The following is a 19,847-nucleotide window of genomic DNA, read 5'->3' on the forward strand; positions in this document are numbered from 1 at the left end:
ATCCAGCCCAGGTATGATAATTATTGGATCCTAACGGTCTCAACTCAGAGCTCATGCATAGACTTCAATCTTCGGCCGGATTTGAATGTGGAAGTGCAAGACCAGGCTGGTATTGACTCGGTTAGTCAGCAAGTTGGTCCAACTATATGTAACCAATGAAATTAGTCAAGAACGAGTATGGGATGTTCCAATTGTCAAGAATTTTTCTCGAAAGCGGCTTGTTTTGATACCTGGGGGCGTATTTTCCGCTTATTATACGTACAGGCGTAGCAATGTCGCAGGTATAGGTAGTAGTCAACTTTCGTCATTATATGAGGACGAGAAATAAAGCCGGGCCAGAAAGAGAGGAGAACCCGAGTAGCATTGGGGTTACTTTTCCCTGACAAATCATTTTCCCTAATAACGGCAAAAGCTAGTTGTTGATCGCGGGTACGGTACTCGTCATGTTTGGAGGTCTATTGCACCGAGCTTTTAGAGCCTTGCAAATATCTGAGAAATTTTGGATAATTAGATATTAACCAACTAAGCCAAAAAAAAAAACAAGAGGACAACTCCGGACCTCAGCTTGATTGTAGCTCGCGACTCAGGTCGATATCTTGGAAATTGTCCAGTTTTTCGCAGTATAGTACAGGGACCAGCTTTCGCCTAGTAGGACACAAGTTAAAAGATGGCGAGTTTTCCTTTGCTCATGCTTCGACAGTGATAGCGATGGAGCGTCAGCCAAAACGAAGCTCGAAAATGTGATGTCGCGTCGATAACACACCCGGGCCCCGTACACATGTCATTGACGAATGGGTTCGAGAATCTGCGAGATAACTATGTTGTGTTGTTGAACAAGCTTTACAGAAGGATACCCTGCAGAGCTTGTCGAGTAACCGTCACTGAAATTGCGTTTCTGGGTAAAAATATCATGCAAATGCTTCGAAAATCGTGCATTTTTCGTCAGCTGCTCATAATACACACCAGACGAATACGCAGCCTTCCAAGCCACGATGTTGGTACAATTGGTCCTTTCTCCAAACATCTTCTCTAAACATCCAGATCCATCTTCTCCCCCAACTGCGCCTCCCCTCCCTCCAGCTCGTGTACCGTCACATACTTGCTGATCTCTTCCCTTGTGATGATCTTCTCGTTCAAAACAGCCGTAGTACCTCTTTTGAAGACATAGCTCTTTTGCTTCTTGCTTCGCTCGTTGGGCTTGATGTAACCTCTCTTCAGTGTCGTCTTCTCCTTAGTGATGACCGCGACATCAACGTTTGATCCGGAGCCCAAATCGTTGAAAATACCAGCTTGGATAGCGTTAGATGCCAGGTCGATTGCCTCTTGTTCTGTCATTTTCGACTTCCACTGGGTCTCGAAAACGGACATAGCTGCGAGCGAACCACTTCCCATGGTAACATACGGAAGTTTGTCCGTACTTCCGTGTGCGTGGACAGTGAACAATCCAACACCGGTTGGGTCTACACCAGCTACGACCAGGTACGCCCCGATATGTCCCTGGTAACGGAAAAGATGTTGCTTGAGCATTGTCATGCAGGTAACGACTCTAGGCTTGCGGCCAGTGGAGAGAGAATGGAGTTCTAGTTGTGAGGAGATGAGGGCGGTTGTGAATTCTGTATCTGCAGCAGTACCAGCTCCGGCACACCAGATCTGAGGGGCGATGTAGTGAAGCTTCTCGCAGTTCTGTTGACATGGAGATCAGCTCATGATCCTGACCACATATCTTCAATAACTTACCTTGTCAGCCACTATTGGTCCACTGGTAGCTCTGGTATCCGCAGCAATCTGAAGACAATTAATTAGCAACGAACCATGAAGTGTTTTGAGTCTGGAGGAAGCTCTCTGGGCACAAGGTTGAGTCGCATCAATCCCATCCCTTCAAGGCCAGTATTCTGGAATAGTACATGTACATACCACAACGCCCCCATCGAATATGCAACCAACAATTGTAGTTCCAGTACTGGTAGCCTTGGGGAGCGGGACACCTCTTGCGTGCAACGCAGCATTGCGAGTGTGGTTAGAGAAGTCAAAGCCGGGCATGGTGGCAGATGGAGCTCAGAAACTTGTGAATTTGATCTGTAGCAGATATGGCGGGTGGCGGGATCGAGATACGGGGCAGATGATTTTATGGTGTTGACGGAGGCTGTTAGGAGAGCTGTTGCTTCGGTTGTAATTCAATCGCAGGCAGCTCGCGCCTCGCGTCCAAACGACAGGGAGAGCTACCAGGCACGTGACATGGTGCTTATTTTCTTGGGTCTCCCGTAGCTTCACCAGCAACCATCTCCCAGTAAACCATCTCGAGGGAAAGGTCAAGAAAGAGCACTGGAATTTGGAAAATCCACCTTTGCACTCACCTCCAAAGCTTGCGTCTCTAACACGAAATTCATCTCGAAGCTGAGCGGTCTGTCTGTACTCACAAGAACTTTCAAATCCCAGCCCAGCGCGTGCCTAAGCTACAAAAAGTTCTCGGCCTTGATCAACGTCGACACGACACCTCTGGACTCAATGCGCAGGAGTCTCCCGTAGCTCGCAACCCCTCCCAAGGCTGGATATCTTGCGACCGTCATGGCATTTAGCTTTGGGAACTCTGCGCCGGCAGCGGCGTCTGTGGGGCCCAATGTACAGACCGGTTCCGACCTTCCAGTAATTCAAACAGAGGTATGTAAGAACAGAGAGGAGGGAACTGCGCAAGGTTGCTGGTCGCTCTAAGCGCAATACACGAGCGAGATGCTAACTACGCCGCAGAACATATACTTTCGAGCACTGTCTGGTTCGGCGAAGATCCAATTAATTCCAACAGCATGGCCCGCGGACCAGCTACCACCTCCCACATCGTCTCTCATGAGCATAGCTTCGCAGCGAGGTCTCGTTGCAGCAGCTGGACCAGATACGGTCATACTCGCAACCACCGAGTCGGTTCGCAAGGCGTTTGAGGGTCCAGATGGGGGAGACGTAAAGCCATTCGAACCGCAATTGAGGATCCAGATGTCTATGCGGCTATCCCAGGTTGCGTTCACTGCAGATGAGCAGTACCTAGTATTGTCTGCCGAGACCGGAGGGGGACTAGCTGTCTATGAGGTTCAGACCTTGCTGCAAGGCAATACAAATTCGGCCTTCCAGATTTCTACCGAGCAATTGTCGCTGAGGGCTCTTGTTCCCAATCCTACACCAGAGAAGGGAGAGCTGATCGCCCTGGTAACGATAGATGGCAAGTTGATGATGGCCAATCTGAAGGAAAAGAAAATCATGGCTGGACCCAATGGATCGGTCCTCAAGGATGGTGTGAGCTGTGTATCCTGGAGTGCGAAGGGTAAACAGCTGGTAGCCGGCCTTGGAGACGGTACCGCCTATCAGATGACCCCAGAAGGAGAGGGAAAAGCAGTAATTCCTTTCCCACCAGGTGGAAATGGTGGAGACCATGGTAAGCTAATTCTAAATCAAATAGTAGGCAATGTCCATTAACATACACAGTCTCTTCCATTACATGGCTCGAAAACCACGTCTTCCTAGTGGTTTATACGCCATCTCAGTATGATACCAGTGTGGCACCACAGTCAACATTCAACATCGTCACTAGACAACAGCAGCAGCCATCAAATTTCATGTTCCAGAAAATAGCTGACCCGGCTGGGCCATTTGGACTGAATCGTTCCCCCCCTCATCACTTCCTTCTTCGTCTCAGGGACTTTCCACCCAATCTGCAAGATCTCATCCTTGTTGCCTCATCAGCATCGGCAGACATTGGTTTATTTAGCAGGTCGAAGGTCCCTTTGACTTCTGACAAGCCAGCAGACCAGATTACGGGGGTCTTCACATTGACAGAGATGTCAGATGACTCTCGTCGGGCGGCTCTTCCTATGACTGCGGAGCTGTCAGATACCTCCCCTATTGGTTTCGCCATGGATCTATCCAGCAAGGAAACGGTCGAGAAGCCTATCCCAGGGGATGAAATGAACGAATCGCCCACTCCAGTGCCTGCTCTTATGGTTCTGAATAATGAGGGAGTCTTGGCTGCTTGGTGGGTTATCTATCTGGACTCGATCAGGCAAGGTACGGCATTTCCTGGCCTTGTGGCTGCAGGTGGATCTCAGACTACGGCAACAATACCAAAATCAACACAATCTACGGCCCCGGCTCCAGCCTTTGCTTCACCCGCGCAGCCTTCATTCGGATCAAGTCCCTTTGGAGGATCGCCAAGTACCAGCATTGCCTTTGGAGCACCTCGACCCACTGCTGCGTTTGGATCTCCAGCCCTCTCTGTACCTTCAACTAGTGCTTTTGGTGCCCCGTCTGGTCTCGGGAATAAGCAGTCGCCCTGGGGTGCAAGCGCAACACCAGCAGCTGTAAGCAGTGGCCCGGCCTTTGGATCATCAACCTTTGGTACTAGTCCTGCCGCGCCGGCTGGAAGCAGTGGCCCAGCATTTGGATCAACAGCATTCGGTGCTACTTCCGCTGCACCAAACCAATCATTTGGAACTCCAAGTTTTGGAGCTACCAGTGTACCTTCTCTAGGAAACCGAGCCTCTCCCTGGGCAACTGGAGGGAGCACAGCCCCTGCCGCGGCTTTTGGCCAGCCTGGCGGACTGACCACTCAAGCCTCGCCGTTTGGAACCCCCGCAAATGTTGGCAATGCCCCGGCGTCCTCTGGCTTTGCTGCATTTGCTACCAAGGGTGGCTTCGGGAGTAACGCAGCGGCTGCAGCATCAGGCGGAAGTATATTTGGTACTTCTGCTCAGACACCAAACCCCTTTTCGTCCGCTGCTACCAGTACAGCATTTGGAGCTCCTCCCGCCACGACCAGCACACCATTTGGAGCTCCTGCCGCCACGACCAGCACATCATTTGCCGCTACTCCTGTTAGCAAGAACACTCTCTTCGGTGGCGCTCCCGCCACTGAGTCAAAGAACATTTTTGGTGGTGGATTCAGCCTCAAATCTTCTTTCGAGGCCGATCCTTCTGCCAAGGATGACGACTCAGAGCCACCGGGCCAGTCTGGTGGGCTCTTTGGTAGCAATTTCGATAGTGCTCTGGGAGAAGCTGCAAATCAATCGACTGCAGAAACACCCGTGTCGAAAGAAGCTGATATGGATGCCGATGACAGTCCTCGCAAAGACGGGCCCGCAATATTCAGCTCCACAACACCAATTTCTACTCCAGCACCGCCAAAAACGTCGCTTTTCGGAACCTCAGCTCCCGCTGGAAGCAATGTCTTTGGAAGCCCATCAGACCAACCCCCCAAGGCAGGCTCTGCAGGTTTTGTATTTGACCCATCATCCAGTGACAATCCAAAACCCAGCCCATTTAGTACTTTCAGCAACTTGAACAAAGACATTTCACCTGGCCCCAAGACACCTACACTCATTGAGTCTCAAACACAAGCCCCGTTCCCGAAGACTCCGTCTTCGCCTAAAGTGAAGCCAGAACCCGACTCAGACAGTGAAGAAATCCCCGAGGCTCCTCTACCGCCGGATACGACTAGCAAATCTAGCTATGCCGCTGGACAATCAAGCGGATCTTCTGTCACAAATGATGCTCCTCTGCCTCCAGATTTCTTAAGCACGAAGCGCAAGCAGACATCTCCAGCTCCAGCCCTAGCTCTGCCCGTCCTCAATCCAATCCGAGCTGATCTTATCCCTCCCAGTGATGTACCAGGCGGCCCAGACGAGGGTTCCGACTCCGGTTTTTTGACAGAAGAGGAGGGCGAAGTAAGCGAAGAAGCCAGTGAGGAGCTCAGCGAAGAGGGTAGCGGCGAAGATGTTGCAAAAGACCTTAGCCCAACATCGGAGAACAACCAGACTCCGGCGTTCTCTCCAGAGAGTTCCATTGGTGGAACGAAAACCCGAAACCAGGAAGCAAACGTTTTCACTAAAATCAACAAGCCAGATCAATCGAGTCAGACAAGATCCCTTTTTGGCGAAGTAAACAGGAATGCTCCTATTCTTCCCCCACCCAAGATGCAAAACAGTCCTCGATCACCGAGCCCTTTACGGAGTGCGATACCTGGCAGGCTACATCGTCCGGAAGCTCCCAGATCATCAAGCGCTCCCGGATTTGCATCTGAATTGCTAGGATCTCGACGTCTGGGCGTTCGACCCAATGGGCCTGCTCAGGACACACTCAAACAGACCCAAGAGGAGATGCAAGCAGAACATAGGCGTCGCCAAGCCGCCAAATCCCGACAGGAAGCAGAGGAATCCCAGACATTGGAATTAGATGCAGAGGATGCGAAGTTCCAGGCGGAAGTTCATGCGCCAGTCGTACCGTCAAGAAAGCTGGAAGACTTTGCAACACATACAGATTACGATGGCAATTCAACGATGGAGAACGTCCCAGCACAGATCGAGGCCGTCTTCCGAGATATTAATCGTATGATTGATACTCTAGGATGGAACTCACGGTCTCTGAAATGTTTCATTCTGGCTCATGAAGACCAGTACAAGGATGAAGGGCGCGGTAGGGAAGATCTTGAGGAGAGTGATGATTGGTGCTTGTCAGAGATTGAACGTCTTTCGAGACTCGTTGAGGAAAATCTTGGGCAAGACCTCGAGGCTGCACGTGTCAAAGACGCAAAAACCAAGCTCGAGGCATGCGAAAGTCTACAGCGAGACCTCAACAGACTACGAGCAAAGTCCCAAGAAGTCAAGAAGGCACTGAACTCCCTATTGGATCCCGACACGGTCGCCATCGCTCGGGCACAGCCTCTAAGCGCCGACCAAGCCATACAACAAACAGACCTCCGAAGAGACTTCACCAAGTTTCAACGCCTTCTCTCAGAAGCTGAGGAAGGGCTATCCGTGCTAAAAGCGAAGCTCGTCTCGCATGCTTCTTATAACGGCCGGGATGGTGGATCCGCTGGCCCTACCGTTGAAGCCGTCATGCGCACCATCACAAAGATGACGGGCATGGCCGAGAAGCGCAGCGGCGATATCGATGTCCTCGAGGGCCAGATGCGTAGACTTCGCTTCGGCTCTGTTGGTGGTAGCCGCGAGGGCTCACCATTCGCGACCCCAACCAACAACAGAGCATCGGTGCGCAATCTCGGTGCCTCGAGCTTGTTCCACACCCCGGAAAGTGTCAAAGACAGCCATTCACGGTTCCAGAACTCGTTGATGTCGTCTGTTGGTTCACGTGGGAGAGGCTCGCCCCCAAAGAAGAAGCTGAGTGGCTACTCGGCAGAGGAGAAGATGATATTGCGGGCGCAGGTTGCGCGAAAGAAGGATGTCACGGATAAGCTAAAGGCTGCGTTGTTGAAGAACGGGACGAAGGTCCGGAAAATGACTGATGGTGACGATGATGAGTAGCAGGGGGGTTGCTTGGACAAGGGAAAACAAAACACGGGGGTATTTCTGGGCGTTGATACTCTCTGCCGCTACTTTATCTAGAGCGTGGAACTCGGGCGATCAGGCGTGTAGGCTAGACGCGATTCTCTGTATAAGTTTAATCTGGCAGCAGGGTGGGTAGATGGTGGATGAATGATCCCTTCCTTAAATGGCCACGAGTCGAGACATTTCGTTTCGAATTCCTGGATGGTGTGACTGTCTTTGATATGGACGTGCGAAGGAAGTATCAGGTTAACATGGAGGAAAGCGAGACGGAGGCGGCGGGTGATTCCCGTGTCTACGCAACCTATGCAACCAGCATCCGAGTGAGAATATCCCGGATACCAATCAATCAACCAACAGACAGACAGACAGACATCGATACGAAGTAGCGACACCCCCCCTTCCAAGCCTTCCGTCTTGTTAATATCTTTCTCTATCTGGGTATATCCATCTGCCTATACTTCGTAGCTGCGATGGATGATAGAGAGATATAGATGGAAGAAGTATTTGTGTATTGATTCCAAAGCACCTTTATGTTAACATCAATGTAATCACGAGAAGAGGGTGTGGCTTATTTCTATGACTAAAACACCCATTCTATGCTATGCTATGCTATGCTATGCTATGCTACAATCACAGAAAGAGAGCCATAACCCAAGGCTACCCATCCCCATCCATCCATGATCCATGCACACGGAAGAGAAAGGGAAATGCAAGAATGTAATAATCCCCATATGTGGATGGTCAGACCCCGAAAATACAATTACAGATTACAAGAAGTCCATATAAGTAACTAACTGCAAGACGACCATCCAGAGCCATCTAGTGGCATAATAAACCTTCAAACGCCGGGGGGTATATTTCCGCGCGCGCAAGCAGTCAGACGAAAGGCTAAGCAGCACCCATCTCGATCTTCTTGCCCTTTACACTCTTCCACTCGATAGCTGCCGAGCCGATGATGGAGAAGGCGGCCATGGCGGCAGCTACCAGGAAGGACTTTGTGAGAGCCTCGTTGTAGGCCATCTTCACGCCGGGGAGTTCGGCTGCAGAGAGTTCGCTTTGGAGGCTAGTAGCCCCGATTTGGAGGACGGCCTTGGGGTCGATGCTTGGTGCGTATTTGGCGAGACCTTGAACAAGCTTGTTGGTGAAGACGTTCTGACCGATTGAAACGAAGAGGGCGCCACCCAGAGTTTGCAAGAAGATGACGATCGATGTGCCGATGGGAACCTGCGAGATGTCGAGGACGGCCTGGACAGCAATCATGGGCTGCTGCAAGCCGAGGCCGACACCGATGCCAGCGATGCATTGGTACCCGATCCAAGCGCTATGGTTCGTCTCAGGTGTGAAGGTTGACAGAAGACCGGCACCAACCGCTGCAAAGACGGTACCTGCAAGCATAAAGGGTGTGTAGTAGCCCAGCAGGGTAACTCCGATACCAGAGCTAATGGATACGACAACGAGGGACAGGACCATAGGGATGTTCATAATTCCAGACTTGACAGCTGAAGCTCCCTTCACTGCTTGGAACCAGATCGGCAGGTAGTAGACGAGCAAGAGAAACATGGATCCAATAGAGAAAGAATACCAGGCTGCGGACCAAATAGAGCGTTTCTTCATGATCTCAGGGGGGACAGTTGCTGTCTCTTGTTTCCAGAATTGAATCGCGATGAAGGCGATGACCAGAATTCCAAAGAAGACGAAGAGCAAGATGATTCTCCAAGAGCCCCAAGCATACTGGGTGCCACCCCATTGCAGCGCCAAAAGGAGGGAGACGATCGCAGGGAGGAAGACAGCGGTTCCGTAGATGTCGAAGACCTTGATGTCTTCCTTCCAGCCTCCACTTACTGCCTTCTCTCTGTGTGGTGCTTTGAAGAAGAACAGGATGACAAGCATGGTAATGGCTCCAATGGGGAGGTTGATGTAGAAACACCAGCGCCATGTAGCCTTGTCAGTGAACGCGCCACCTAAGAGAGGCCCCGCCACTGAAGCAATCCCGTACATGCCCCCGATGAAGCCCGAGTACATGGGTCTCTTGACGAGTGGCACGCTGTATGCGACGATGATCAGAGCTCCAGAGAAGATGCCAGCGGATCCAAGACCTGCGATAGCTCTTCCAATGATCAGAGCGGTCGAGTTGGGAGCAACACCACAAACCAAAGATCCCAACTCGAAAATAGCGATGGCGATGAGGTAGACGTATTTGATAGAGAAGAAGGTGTAGAATTTCCCAAAGAGAAGTTGGAAGGAGGCGGTCGTAAGCAAGTACGCGGAACCGTACCAACCAACATCCGGCAGGGAGTGGAATTCGTCTGTGATCTTGGGGATAGCGGTGGCCTGTGGCTATATCAGCATTCTGAGACTGGAGACATTGGGTTTTGTATGGTATATATCTGATGTGATCAGTGGCTCAAGGAATGCTTGGATCTGACGCCCCTTTGCACCGTAGCTCAGATGTATCTAGGTGTATAAGGTTTTATGGATCATGCTGGACAAACGGTAGGAAAAGCAACATAAGAACCTACAATAATAGTATTGTCCAAAGCAATCAAGAAGACACTGCGACTGTCAATAACCTTCTCTACACGTGGTGGAATGTAAACAAACCTCAAGCACAGCGCCAAAGAAATCAGACCCAGCTTGACACCAGTAGGATACTCAGTTCCTTCCGAACTTGTATTGATTCTGGTCAAGCTATCCGCCTTCGAATCCTCTACATTCACCGCCGATAGCTCTTTGTTTGGGTGAGCCGTTGATTCAGCGGCATCTGCCTCACCACCAGCCTTCTCGTGGACCATGAAGTTCACGGTCGAAGGACTCTTCAGCGTCTCGGCCCTGGACGGCGCATCATCCGGGCTGGCAGTGGCGGGCTCGTGCTGCATCTCGTATGCCTTTACATCCGACATGGTGAGGGAGTGTAGCGTATGCCGTGTCGTTGTGGAGGGGAGAAGCTTTACCGGTGCGTGAGAGCCCGAAAAGAGTGGTTGAGTTTTGAAGTTGTCTAGGCTTGGGGATTACGGGGAATGGAGATTGGGAAGTCTTTTATATCAGGGTCAGGTGGGTGCAGGGGTAGGCGGTAGGCAGAGGCAGAGAGGCAGAGACAGAGGCAGAGAGGCACAGTACATCTTTACTTATCCGTACTTACTTGGTATACTACTTACCTCACAGTAGCGCACCGCTGCTCGGTCGAAGCTTACATCTTCGTAGATGATCAACGAGCTCAAAAAACGTGCTGGCATGAGCGAATCGCAACTTCAACATTCAACATTCAACATTCTCGGCACCCAGCAAGACAAGACGAATCTTGGTGTTCTCCAGAGTCACATTTGCTACCGTACACAGGAAAGGTACCGGTAGGTACCGGGTGGCGACGTGCCATGCCATCCATGTGCTGTGGAATGTGAAATGCACATGGACTTGCAAGCAAACGGAGGGGCCACAAGTGGACGGAAGGGATCGATCCATGACATCTCCGAGGAAACGGTCCAGGTGAGTTGAGGCAGCCAGGCGGTCGTTCCGTCGTCATGTCATGTTTCTCCCCTTCTTCAATTCTGCACTGCACTGCCCGCGTCGCTTGATCGGTCATAGGCTCGGCCTGTGCGAAAAAGCCGGTGCAGAGGTATGAGGAGTGTCCGAGCCGGGTCTGAGATGGTATTTAACGCTTCGGTTGACTGGAACAGGCAACGCGTTTACCATGTCAATATCAAAGGAGGCCATTGATTCCTAGGCCATTTCGGCTGACGTTGCTTGTCAGTGTCAACATGAGGTTGGGTTTGGCATTCTTGTTGATCATGACAAGCGAAGACCCCGGGAACTCTAAGTGAGAGAAACCTGACCCTAAGCAAGTTAAGGTCCATGGCAAAGCTTACTTTATCTTGGGTACTGACTAATCCTTGCAGCCTTCACCATCATCAACTTCGGAATAAATCTGGTTTGGCATTAAGGGGCCCCGGAACTCAAGAGTAGCCGAGGCTTCTTCAAGGCCTGCAGGGTCTAGATACATACATATCATCCCTAGCTGGGCGGGACAGCCTTCCAGGAATGACTCATGAAGTGCAAATTTCCATCTATCTCATCGTAGCTTTTGCCTCACCGCCTATCAAGTCCCTATGCAATGGCTACAGATGAATAAGAAAAGGTACTAACAACACCCTTAAGAAGTGCTTGGGTCCAAGGTCACACCGTTGGCAATGGTAGCCCATCCGATTAATCGCCAATGCTTTTCGATACGGCGAGACAGCGCAACCTTCTCCCCAACGTTCGTGCACGCGGGACTCGTCAGAACCAGCTTCGCGGCATCCTGCTTTACGGCCACAACCTTCGCGCCAGTGGCAGTGGATCCGATGTTCACCATCAGGACCTCGTTCTTCGCCAGCTTGGCAACCTTTGCTTGCTTTCCGTCGGCGGTCTTGACACCCAAAAGTCGGCGGAGGAGGTAGTAGTTGACTTCAATTTCGATGTAGATATCAGGGAGGCGGCCCTTCAGTCCGAGGACGAATCCAACCAGGCGATCGGCTCTGCAGAGTGTAGGGTCGATTCGGGTTCCAACACCAATCAGTCCACCGGGTACTGCGTACTTCAGCTCGTTGTTCTCCGAATTCAAGGTTACGATTCTGCTGAAGATAGGCGTGCATTTGATTGCTCCCTTCTCATCCCTCGTGACGATTCCAGGTCTGATTTCGATCTCGTCACCAAGCTTGATAACACCGTGCAAGATACTTCCACCGGCAACACCTCCTTTTAGCTCATCAATCTCGGCACCTGGCTTGTTGACATCGAATGAACGGATAACAATCATCTGTGGGTCTTGGGTGAAATCTCTCAGAGGCACAGGAATGGTGTTGACAATGGCCTCATTAACAGCATCGATATTGAATTTCAGTTGAGCAGAAATCGGAATAATCGGTGCACCTCCAGCAACAGTTCCTCGGATGAACTTCAGGATGTCCATGTAGTGTGAGTTTGCGCCCTCCTCTCTCATCAAATCGACCTTGTTCTGGAGAATAATGATCTTGTCAAGCTTCATGATTTCGATGGCTGCAAGATGTTCGGAGGTTTGAGGCTGTGGGCATGTTTCGTTACCTGCGATCAACAAGAGCGCAGCATCCATAACTGCCGCTCCAGACAACATAGTGCTCATGAGAATATCGTGACCGGGGCAATCAACGAAACTGTGATCGGTTAGCCACAAGCCCTCTTCCTGCTAGCCTGGCATACATACGAGACATGTCTAAGTAATCTGTATGTTCCAGAGCATCCATCGCGGTCGCAAGCTGGATCAACCTCCTTGTCACTCTTGAAACTCTTAAAGCACGTCGGTCTTGGGCACTCTTTGTTGTCGCACTTGTAGATTTTGGCATTGGCGTAACCTAGCTTGATGGTAATATTCCGCTCCAGCTCGTTCTTGAAGCGGACTGTCTGCACGCCCGAGATGGCTTTAACAACCGTCGATTTTCCATGCGCCACATGTCCAATCGTGCCGATGTTGATCGTAGCCTGTCGGGCGATAATCTCTGCGGTCAAAGGAGTAAGGGTCTTGAGGTCGAGGTCTTTGGGCTCTGTTTGGGGGGGCAGGATAGGGCGGATTATTTGGGGCGCGGGTTCCGTGTTTGGCGACTTCTTCAACGCGGACTTGATGTGCTTCTCATCGAGTTCCTCGACGTTGTCGTCGAAGTCGTATTGCGCGTCCAGACCAGGGGAGCCTGGAGCAGAGTCGGAGTCGCTATCCATATCGTTACCGTACCTATCTCCGATCGCCGCCATGGTGAGCGTAGGGGGTCTTGATGCAAGGTTCAGATTGAGGCTGTTGGAGTTCGCGGTTGGTTTCGTGCGTATGTCGAGGGTATTCGGTGGCGGCGTAAAGAGGTCTTTTGATAGAGTTACTGGACAGTCATAAATATTTGAGTGGGCTAGATAGAAGCGGGGCGGTAACGAGGGGTGTGTGTCACGTGGTACCAGCCCGACAGAGGAAATTCGAGGTCTTTGAATCATCGTTTGAGTCAATGGAGATACTTACAGCATCCAGCAGACTTCTTAGCACTTCGTTAAATCATTACTCATCTACTATTCATATACCATGACGACCGCAGGCGTATCCAAAGCGCTTCCAAGGTTTCTCCTACCCAAACTGAGCTGGCAAGCTTCGCCCATGCAACAACAAACATTCCGAGCTCTAAGCACTCAGTCCAGCTATATCGCGCCCTCTAGGCACAGAGGCGCAATTTCCAGCAAGTCCCTCACTCGCAAAAGACAAGATGGCATCCCGCGCCCCAGATGCAGCATCCTGCAAAACCCCTCCCACCACCGAGCCTTCCACGCCACGGCCCGCCGGTCCCGCGACCACCACTTCGACACCCTCAAGTTCGTGCAGAGGCTGAAAGAAGAGGGATTCACCGAGGCCCAGTCCGTCGCAATGATGAAGGTGCTCAGCGACGTTATCGAAGAAAGGTCCGCTCCCCTCTGCCCAAAGCCCCTTCCAGAAACCCAACCCAGCTAACACTCCCCTCCCCCTCCAGTATCCAAAACCTCACGCGCACCATGGTCCTCCGCGAAGACCAGGCCAAGGCAACCTACACGCAGAAAGTCGACTTCGCCAAGCTCCGCTCCGAGCTCCTCTCCGCCGACTCCACCGAGGTAGCCACCACGCGCGCCTCCCACGAGCGCCTCACCAACGACCTCGCGAAGCTGAACAGCCGGCTGCGGGACGAGGTGGTCAGGACTCAGGCGTCGGTGAGGCTGGATCTTAATCTGGAGAAGGGGCGGATCAGGGAGGAGGCGAAAGTGCAGGAGCTCAAGATCAAGGAGACGGAGATGAAGATTGAGCAGGAGGTAGGCGGGTTGCGGGAGAAGCTGGAGGCGGTCAAGTTCCAGACTTTGCAGTGGTATGTTGGCCTTCGCCCTGACACTCTCGGATCCTGGGTATCCGAGATGAGGACTTCCTCTCGGCCCCCCGAATCATCGATTGATGCACCTACTAATTGGGTGAATAGGCTTATGGGGGTATGCACAGGTACCGCGGCCTTGATTCTTGGTGCATGGAGGTTGTTGATGTAGATCCCACTGGTTCCGAGAGCAGTTCTCTCGCAGACACGTTGCCCAGTTGCCGTTATGGCAGGCTTCAATAGAAGTTTCTTTTGTTGACTCTCAAACCCGGATTAAGCGAAGAGGCGGTCGGGAACAGACCATATAAGATGGCGCGCGCCAAGATTCTGCTCTCCAAGTCCGTCATGAGATTTCCTGATGTTCATGTTCCACATTCCTGTTCGCCCTTCCTCCAAACCACACGTTTAAAGGCGCCCCAACCACCTCCCGTCACGCCAAACACATCACACCATCTCTCCTGATTCAAAAAGTCTCGCAGTAACCTCACGGCATCACATCACGCGATCACCTTCCTTCCTATCCTCTCCTATCCTATCCTATCCTATCCTGCGCTGTGTTGAAAAAATGATTGCTCGCTTGAATTGCAACTTCGCAAGTGCTACCTATCTATCTACCTTCCCACCTCACTTTCTACCTAGCGACCCGTTCCTAGCGAGCAACACCCGTTCCTGGTCGCGGCTATTTAGCTCTTTTCATTGATTGCCGCAAAAAAAATCCCTCCTTCGACCGACCTTCCTTCCTTCAATCGATCAGATCAGATCAGATCAGATCAGATCAGCCTGGGACAGTAGCTGGGTAGGGAGGATACCGCCCCAAGAAGTCGGTTGAGTAAGTAGCTAGCAAGCTTTGTGCTTTGTTTTGATGCGTTGTGGGGGTGCTCTTGTGTCTCTGTCTTTGTGCCTGTGTGCCTGTGTGAGTGGGTGTGTATAGGTATGTGTGTGTGTGTTGCAAGAGCAGCCAAAAAAAAAATCGTGACGCCACCATATGGTGGGGAAGATGTACACATCAGGAACAAAAACATGCTTATCCTTCTGGCGTGGGAAAACGCAGGACCACCTAGCAGATGACGCCGCGCTATGCAGAGATGAAGAGAGAAGAAGAAGAAGAAGAAGAAAACGCGGGTATAGCGCCGGATGGGGCAAGAGATGTTGTTGCATTGGTCGTTCGGGGTCGGAAAGGTTGCTGCATGGATTTTTTCCCGAGGCCTTGTTTTCTTTTCTTTATTCTTCTTCCTTTTTTTTTCTTCTCTTTCTTTGCGTCAGGCTCAGCCTACGAGATGAAGAATTGCTCATCCGACAACGGGTCCGTCAGCTCCGTCCGAGTGCACCAGTGAGCCGTGCGACGGTACCGGACCTGGTGCGAAGTCCTCCTCCACCACACGCGCTGGAACTCCTCCATCAGGTCGTAACGGTAGGCCTTGATACTTCTCATCTCGGCGCCGAAGCGGAACCTCTCTTTGAGGTAGCTCGCGCGCTGGGCGGGATTCAGAGCGAGCGCCTCCTCCGCCGAGACGTCCTCGGAATCGTCGCCGTCGTCGTCGTCGTCGTCGTCGTCGGCAGGGTCCTGGTGCTTGAACTGCGCGTACGCCTTGACGGACGCCTGGAGCAGGAGCTGGCGGACGCGGTGGCCCTCGCCGAGGCGGGTGTACGCCTGGCGGATGTGCGTCCCGAGGAGGGCGTCGCGGTCGCTCGTCAGGACGGCTCTCAACCGGGCGAGCAGCGGCGACTGGCTGCTTCCGAGACCCAGGCCGACGCGAGATGCGAAGACGGCGAGATCGACGTAGGCTCCGACCTCGGCCGCTTTGTCCTTGCGCTGCGCCTTTTCGAGGCGGCCGTTCTTGCAGACGGCCCACTGCAGGGCGAGGTCGAAGGTGTGTTGCGAGACGTGGGGAACTTTCAAGCTTCCGTCGTCGATTGACTCGATCCCTTTCAGTTCGGGGAGCTTGCGGAGGATCTTGCGCGGGATTTTGCAGGCGTGGCTGCCCGTGTCGAGAATAATCGTCACGCCGTCATCGGCGTGGATGGTGCTTCTGAGAACCGTTAATGAGGTAAGGCTCGTAGACATGGTGGTATGCACTCACTGGACCCATTGAGATGCTGGCTCCAGACCTTCAGCCTCATCGTCGTCGTCACCTTCTTCCTCTTCTGTGCTCTTGATTTTCCGACTTTCTTCTAGCGCTGCTGCTGCTGCTGCTTCTTCCTCCGCTCGATGTCGTCTCTTCTGTGGTCGACTATGCTTCTACAGGGTGAAAGATCAGCTTCCTTCGCTAACTAGGGGGTCAAATAAGAAAAACTTACCGAAGGACGTGCCCGCCTCTTCAGCGAAGCTGGACGCTTTCCGCGTGCAACGGAACTTTCTACCTCGTCCTCGTCGTCACCCTCCTCGCTCTCGTCGTCCTCGTCGGCACTCTCTTCGCGCATCGCACCACCAACACCGAACTCGCCTTCCAACTCGCGGAAAGCCTCCTCGACGTTTCCATCTGCGAGCTGTAGCTCGACGGCGCACATGGACCGTCCCGCCGCGGGACAGACTGTCATCAAGTGCTCAACCTTGTCGTCCCAAGATATACTTCCCAGTAATCCCTCTCCCTCCGGAGCAGGCTCCTTGGAAAAAAGATTGTTACTCGGGTTCTGATCGCTTTCGATCATCATCGCGTTATGCCCGTCAGCAGCAGTCACACCCGCGAGGAGCGCGTCGACGTCAATCTCTCTTCCGGACTCGTGGCTGGTGGCCGGACTCGATTCCTTCTTGACTGGTCTGTCGAGCAGGCTGTCCATATCAACATCGTCGGCATCGTCTGAGTCTAGAATGATGTAGTGATCCCACTTACTTGGCCGAGACACTGCGGGGGCTCGGCCCTCTCGCTTGGTCTTGGGTGTCGAACTGTCGCCGTCGTGGGCCATCTCGTCGTCGGCGCGCTTTTTCTCAGGAGTCTTCGGACGACCAAGCTCACCGAATCCCCAATCAGCATAGCGAAGTGGCAAGACCGCTGAGCCCGTCTTGGGCGACACGCTGGCAGTAGTCCGCGGTGTGAAGATGGGTGAATCCGACTCGGAACTTGGGGATTCGTGGTTAGAGAGACGGGGTACTCCAGAGGACGATGACGGCGACGACGAAGAGGGTGGTGCTCCGTGAGAGCCTGCTCTGTTGGTGAATCTGACCTTGAGCCTGGGCCTGCTACAAGGAGGCTCTGGAGACGACGAGGGCGACAGGTCTGCAAGATCCTCGGCTGCCTCGGTGAATTCGTAGTTCCGCCGTCTCAGCGCCTGCTGGATCTGCGACGGCTTGCGGTTCGGGAAGATCTCGAGGAGCTTCCGCACGTCGCTCCTCTGGGCCTCCTCCGTGATGGTTCCGAGGAACTCTTCGTCCGCGGCCTTCTGGTCGACGGCTACAGACCTTCGCGCGGCAGCTTCCTCCGAAGCAGATGCGTGTTGTTCGATCGGCTCTCCGTACAGGCGCATCCCAGCTGCATCCAGATCCCCGTCGGTGGCGTGAATCGCCTCTCTGATCTCGTCTTCCGGCGAGTTGCAGATGGCACGCAGCTCAGCGACAGCCTTGTCCATCTGGTCCTTGGACATGTCCTTGACTGGCGAGTACCTGCGCCCGCCAAATGGGGGAGACATGCTGGCAGCTTGCCTTCCGGCTGTTGCGAGGAAACTATGTGAGACTTATGACTCGGGGTCGTGAGTACTTCGTAATGTTAAAGCACTCTCGGATGGTCAGCTGGGTGTGGAAACCATCTATCCGTGCTGATCACATCGTCAGTAGACATCAGTATTCACAAATGTAAATTTGAGATGGCGAATCGAAGGTGATAGTGGAAAGTACCGAGTGCTGAGGTAGGTAGGTACACCTCGTGTTCGAAACGTGGATGATGAGGCCCGTTGGTAATCAAAGTGTACTTACACGGGCAGAGTCTAGAATTCGTCAAAGCCGAAGTCAGCCTCCAGTTGTGTAGGAGAAAAGAGGAATGGGTGTGATGCTTTGCAAGGGTGAGGACTTCACTTCCACCAGAGCTGGCCTCGGAATTGAGTACGTAAGAGAGGTCTATGGGTGTCTCTTGGAGATGGAGGTACTGTACGACCTGAAGTGTGCATTGAGGCATGCCCATGAGGTTGAGAAGCTCGTGGTGGAGATGAGAAGCAGGGAGGCCACAAGTGGGAAAATACGATGGACTTAGGAGTTCAAGATGAGCTTCAGGTAGTCGTCAGAGGCAGATGGTCATGTGAGACTGAGCCGTGGGTGAGTACAGCAGTTGGAGAAGAGGTCGCGAAAGGAAAGTCGCTGATCCCCGAGGAATGAGCATGCTCCTATCCAACAAAGTCCTTGGATCTTCTTGTTCCGTTTTCAGATTATCCACACGGCGCCTCAGCGAGCGCACTCATGGAGAGGAAAAAACACTCGTTGCCAAGGCCAGTGAGTGAGGAGGCTTGCCTACGGGGATGCTCAGGAAGAGTACGGGTATCTCGGCGTGTTTGTAGTAGGTCAGGTCCGGACTTGGAGTGTCAAGAGCGGAAGCCCTCTTTTTACTCTTCTTATTTTCTTTGCTTCGCTGCAGAACGCGGCCCGCGGAGGAGTCAAGGCGGCTGGTCCAAAAGAGGTAGGTGCGAAGTTCAGGCTTCGTATTCCCGTTTCGCCTTTCTCGGGGAGCGATCCCGCGGAAGAAGAAGAAGAAGAAGAAGAAGGAGGAGAAGGAGAAGGAGAAGGAGAAGAAAAGTGAAAGAAGAAGAAATGTGAAAGAAGAAGAGAGCGAAAAGTAAAGAGACCAGCTCCACGCTGTTTAAAGTCACAAGCGATACCTGGCATTTATCGCTTTGCTGAATCTGCTCTGCTCTGCTCTGCTCGATCCGTCCCGCTCTCACACGTGCAATAGCCACAGTCACAGTTGAAGCCACCCACAGCGGCATACATCCATCCACCCATCCATCCATCCACCCATCCATCCATCCACCCATCCATCCATCTACAGTACTGACCGTATGGAGTTCTCCATCTCTCACTCTACGTACCTACCCGGTGACCTTCTCGACTACTCACTCACCTCTGCTAGCTCACACACCACGCAGTACACCCATCTGCCATCCCCTCTGTTCTGTTCTGCCCTTGCCGCTACGCGTGAATGCTCCCTCCCCTCCCCACCCCCACTCGCGCAACGTACAGTCCGCAGAGCAGACTGTTTGTTCCCTGGCTGCCCGCTTCTCGGAAGCATCGAGAGAAAATACGTAGTACAGTATGGGGAGAGGAGAGGCGTCTTGTGCATAGCTAGCTCCCCGGCACGCTTTCCCCGTGTAGGGATGAGATAGGTACAGCCAGGGTCACCGACACCAAAAGTTTGCGCGGGGGGGGACGAGTGCCGGATGACCATGATCATCAAAACCCACGACACAAAGTCGTACGTACTTGTGGTAGTACGTACCCATGAGAAGGCTGCAGAGGCCAGCGTTAAAGTCCCGGCACAAAGCTCTTCGTCGAAGCTCGCTTAACATGACCACTGTTGTATTGTATTATAGGGATCGGTATACCGGTATTACCTATTGTTGCCACTCACTTTCTTACTCGGTAGGCGTAATTGTCCCAATATGATGTGTGATGGCCTCAACAGGCAGAGGAGTACGGTAAAAGCACTTGTACAACTACTAGGTAGGT

The 19,847-nt window shown here is 52.5% G+C and overlaps 6 protein-coding genes across 6 annotated transcripts; 2 read left to right on the forward strand and 4 right to left on the reverse strand.

Moving 5' to 3' along the window:
* Nucleotides 1–1,029: 1,029 nt before the first annotated feature.
* Nucleotides 1,030–2,040, reverse strand: L3040_008974 (uncharacterized protein; the record flags this gene model as incomplete). The annotated part of the gene is made up of 3 exons (XM_007292730.1): nt 1,030–1,683; nt 1,738–1,785; nt 1,915–2,040. 3 exons carry the CDS (start codon nt 2,038–2,040, stop codon nt 1,030–1,032), a joined length of 828 nt encoding a protein of 275 aa, XP_007292792.1.
* A 525-nt stretch (nt 2,041–2,565) lies between these two features.
* Nucleotides 2,566–7,301, forward strand: L3040_008975 (uncharacterized protein; the record flags this gene model as incomplete). The annotated part of the gene is made up of 3 exons (XM_007292731.1): nt 2,566–2,658; nt 2,746–3,421; nt 3,472–7,301. The coding sequence occupies 3 exons, from the start codon at nt 2,566–2,568 to the stop codon at nt 7,299–7,301; spliced, it is 4,599 nt and encodes a 1,532-aa protein (XP_007292793.1).
* A 912-nt stretch (nt 7,302–8,213) lies between these two features.
* On the reverse strand, nt 8,214–10,225 carry L3040_008976 (uncharacterized protein; the record flags this gene model as incomplete). The annotated part of the gene is made up of 3 exons (XM_066155790.1): nt 8,214–9,656; nt 9,845–9,878; nt 9,927–10,225. The coding sequence occupies 3 exons, from the start codon at nt 10,223–10,225 to the stop codon at nt 8,214–8,216; spliced, it is 1,776 nt and encodes a 591-aa protein (XP_066010079.1).
* A 1,247-nt stretch (nt 10,226–11,472) lies between these two features.
* On the reverse strand, nt 11,473–13,082 carry L3040_008977 (uncharacterized protein; the record flags this gene model as incomplete). Its single annotated transcript, XM_007292733.1, has 2 exons — nt 11,473–12,490; nt 12,541–13,082. 2 exons carry the CDS (start codon nt 13,080–13,082, stop codon nt 11,473–11,475), a joined length of 1,560 nt encoding a protein of 519 aa, XP_007292795.1.
* Nucleotides 13,083–13,395: 313 nt separating this feature from the next.
* Nucleotides 13,396–14,372, forward strand: L3040_008978 (uncharacterized protein; the record flags this gene model as incomplete). The annotated part of the gene is made up of 4 exons (XM_066155791.1): nt 13,396–13,454; nt 13,509–13,766; nt 13,835–14,200; nt 14,309–14,372. 4 exons carry the CDS (start codon nt 13,396–13,398, stop codon nt 14,370–14,372), a joined length of 747 nt encoding a protein of 248 aa, XP_066010080.1.
* A 1,098-nt stretch (nt 14,373–15,470) lies between these two features.
* L3040_008979 (uncharacterized protein) lies at nt 15,471–17,824 on the reverse strand (the record flags this gene model as incomplete). Its single annotated transcript, XM_007292735.1, has 3 exons — nt 15,471–16,230; nt 16,282–16,439; nt 16,499–17,824. The coding sequence occupies 3 exons, from the start codon at nt 17,822–17,824 to the stop codon at nt 15,471–15,473; spliced, it is 2,244 nt and encodes a 747-aa protein (XP_007292797.1).
* Nucleotides 17,825–19,847: the final 2,023 nt, after the last annotated feature.

This window comes from Drepanopeziza brunnea (assembly GCF_022702325.1).
Source record: "Drepanopeziza brunnea f. sp. 'multigermtubi' strain 214-2 chromosome Unknown ctg19, whole genome shotgun sequence".
In the NCBI taxonomy this organism is placed as follows: Eukaryota; Fungi; Ascomycota; class Leotiomycetes; order Helotiales; family Drepanopezizaceae; genus Drepanopeziza; species Drepanopeziza brunnea.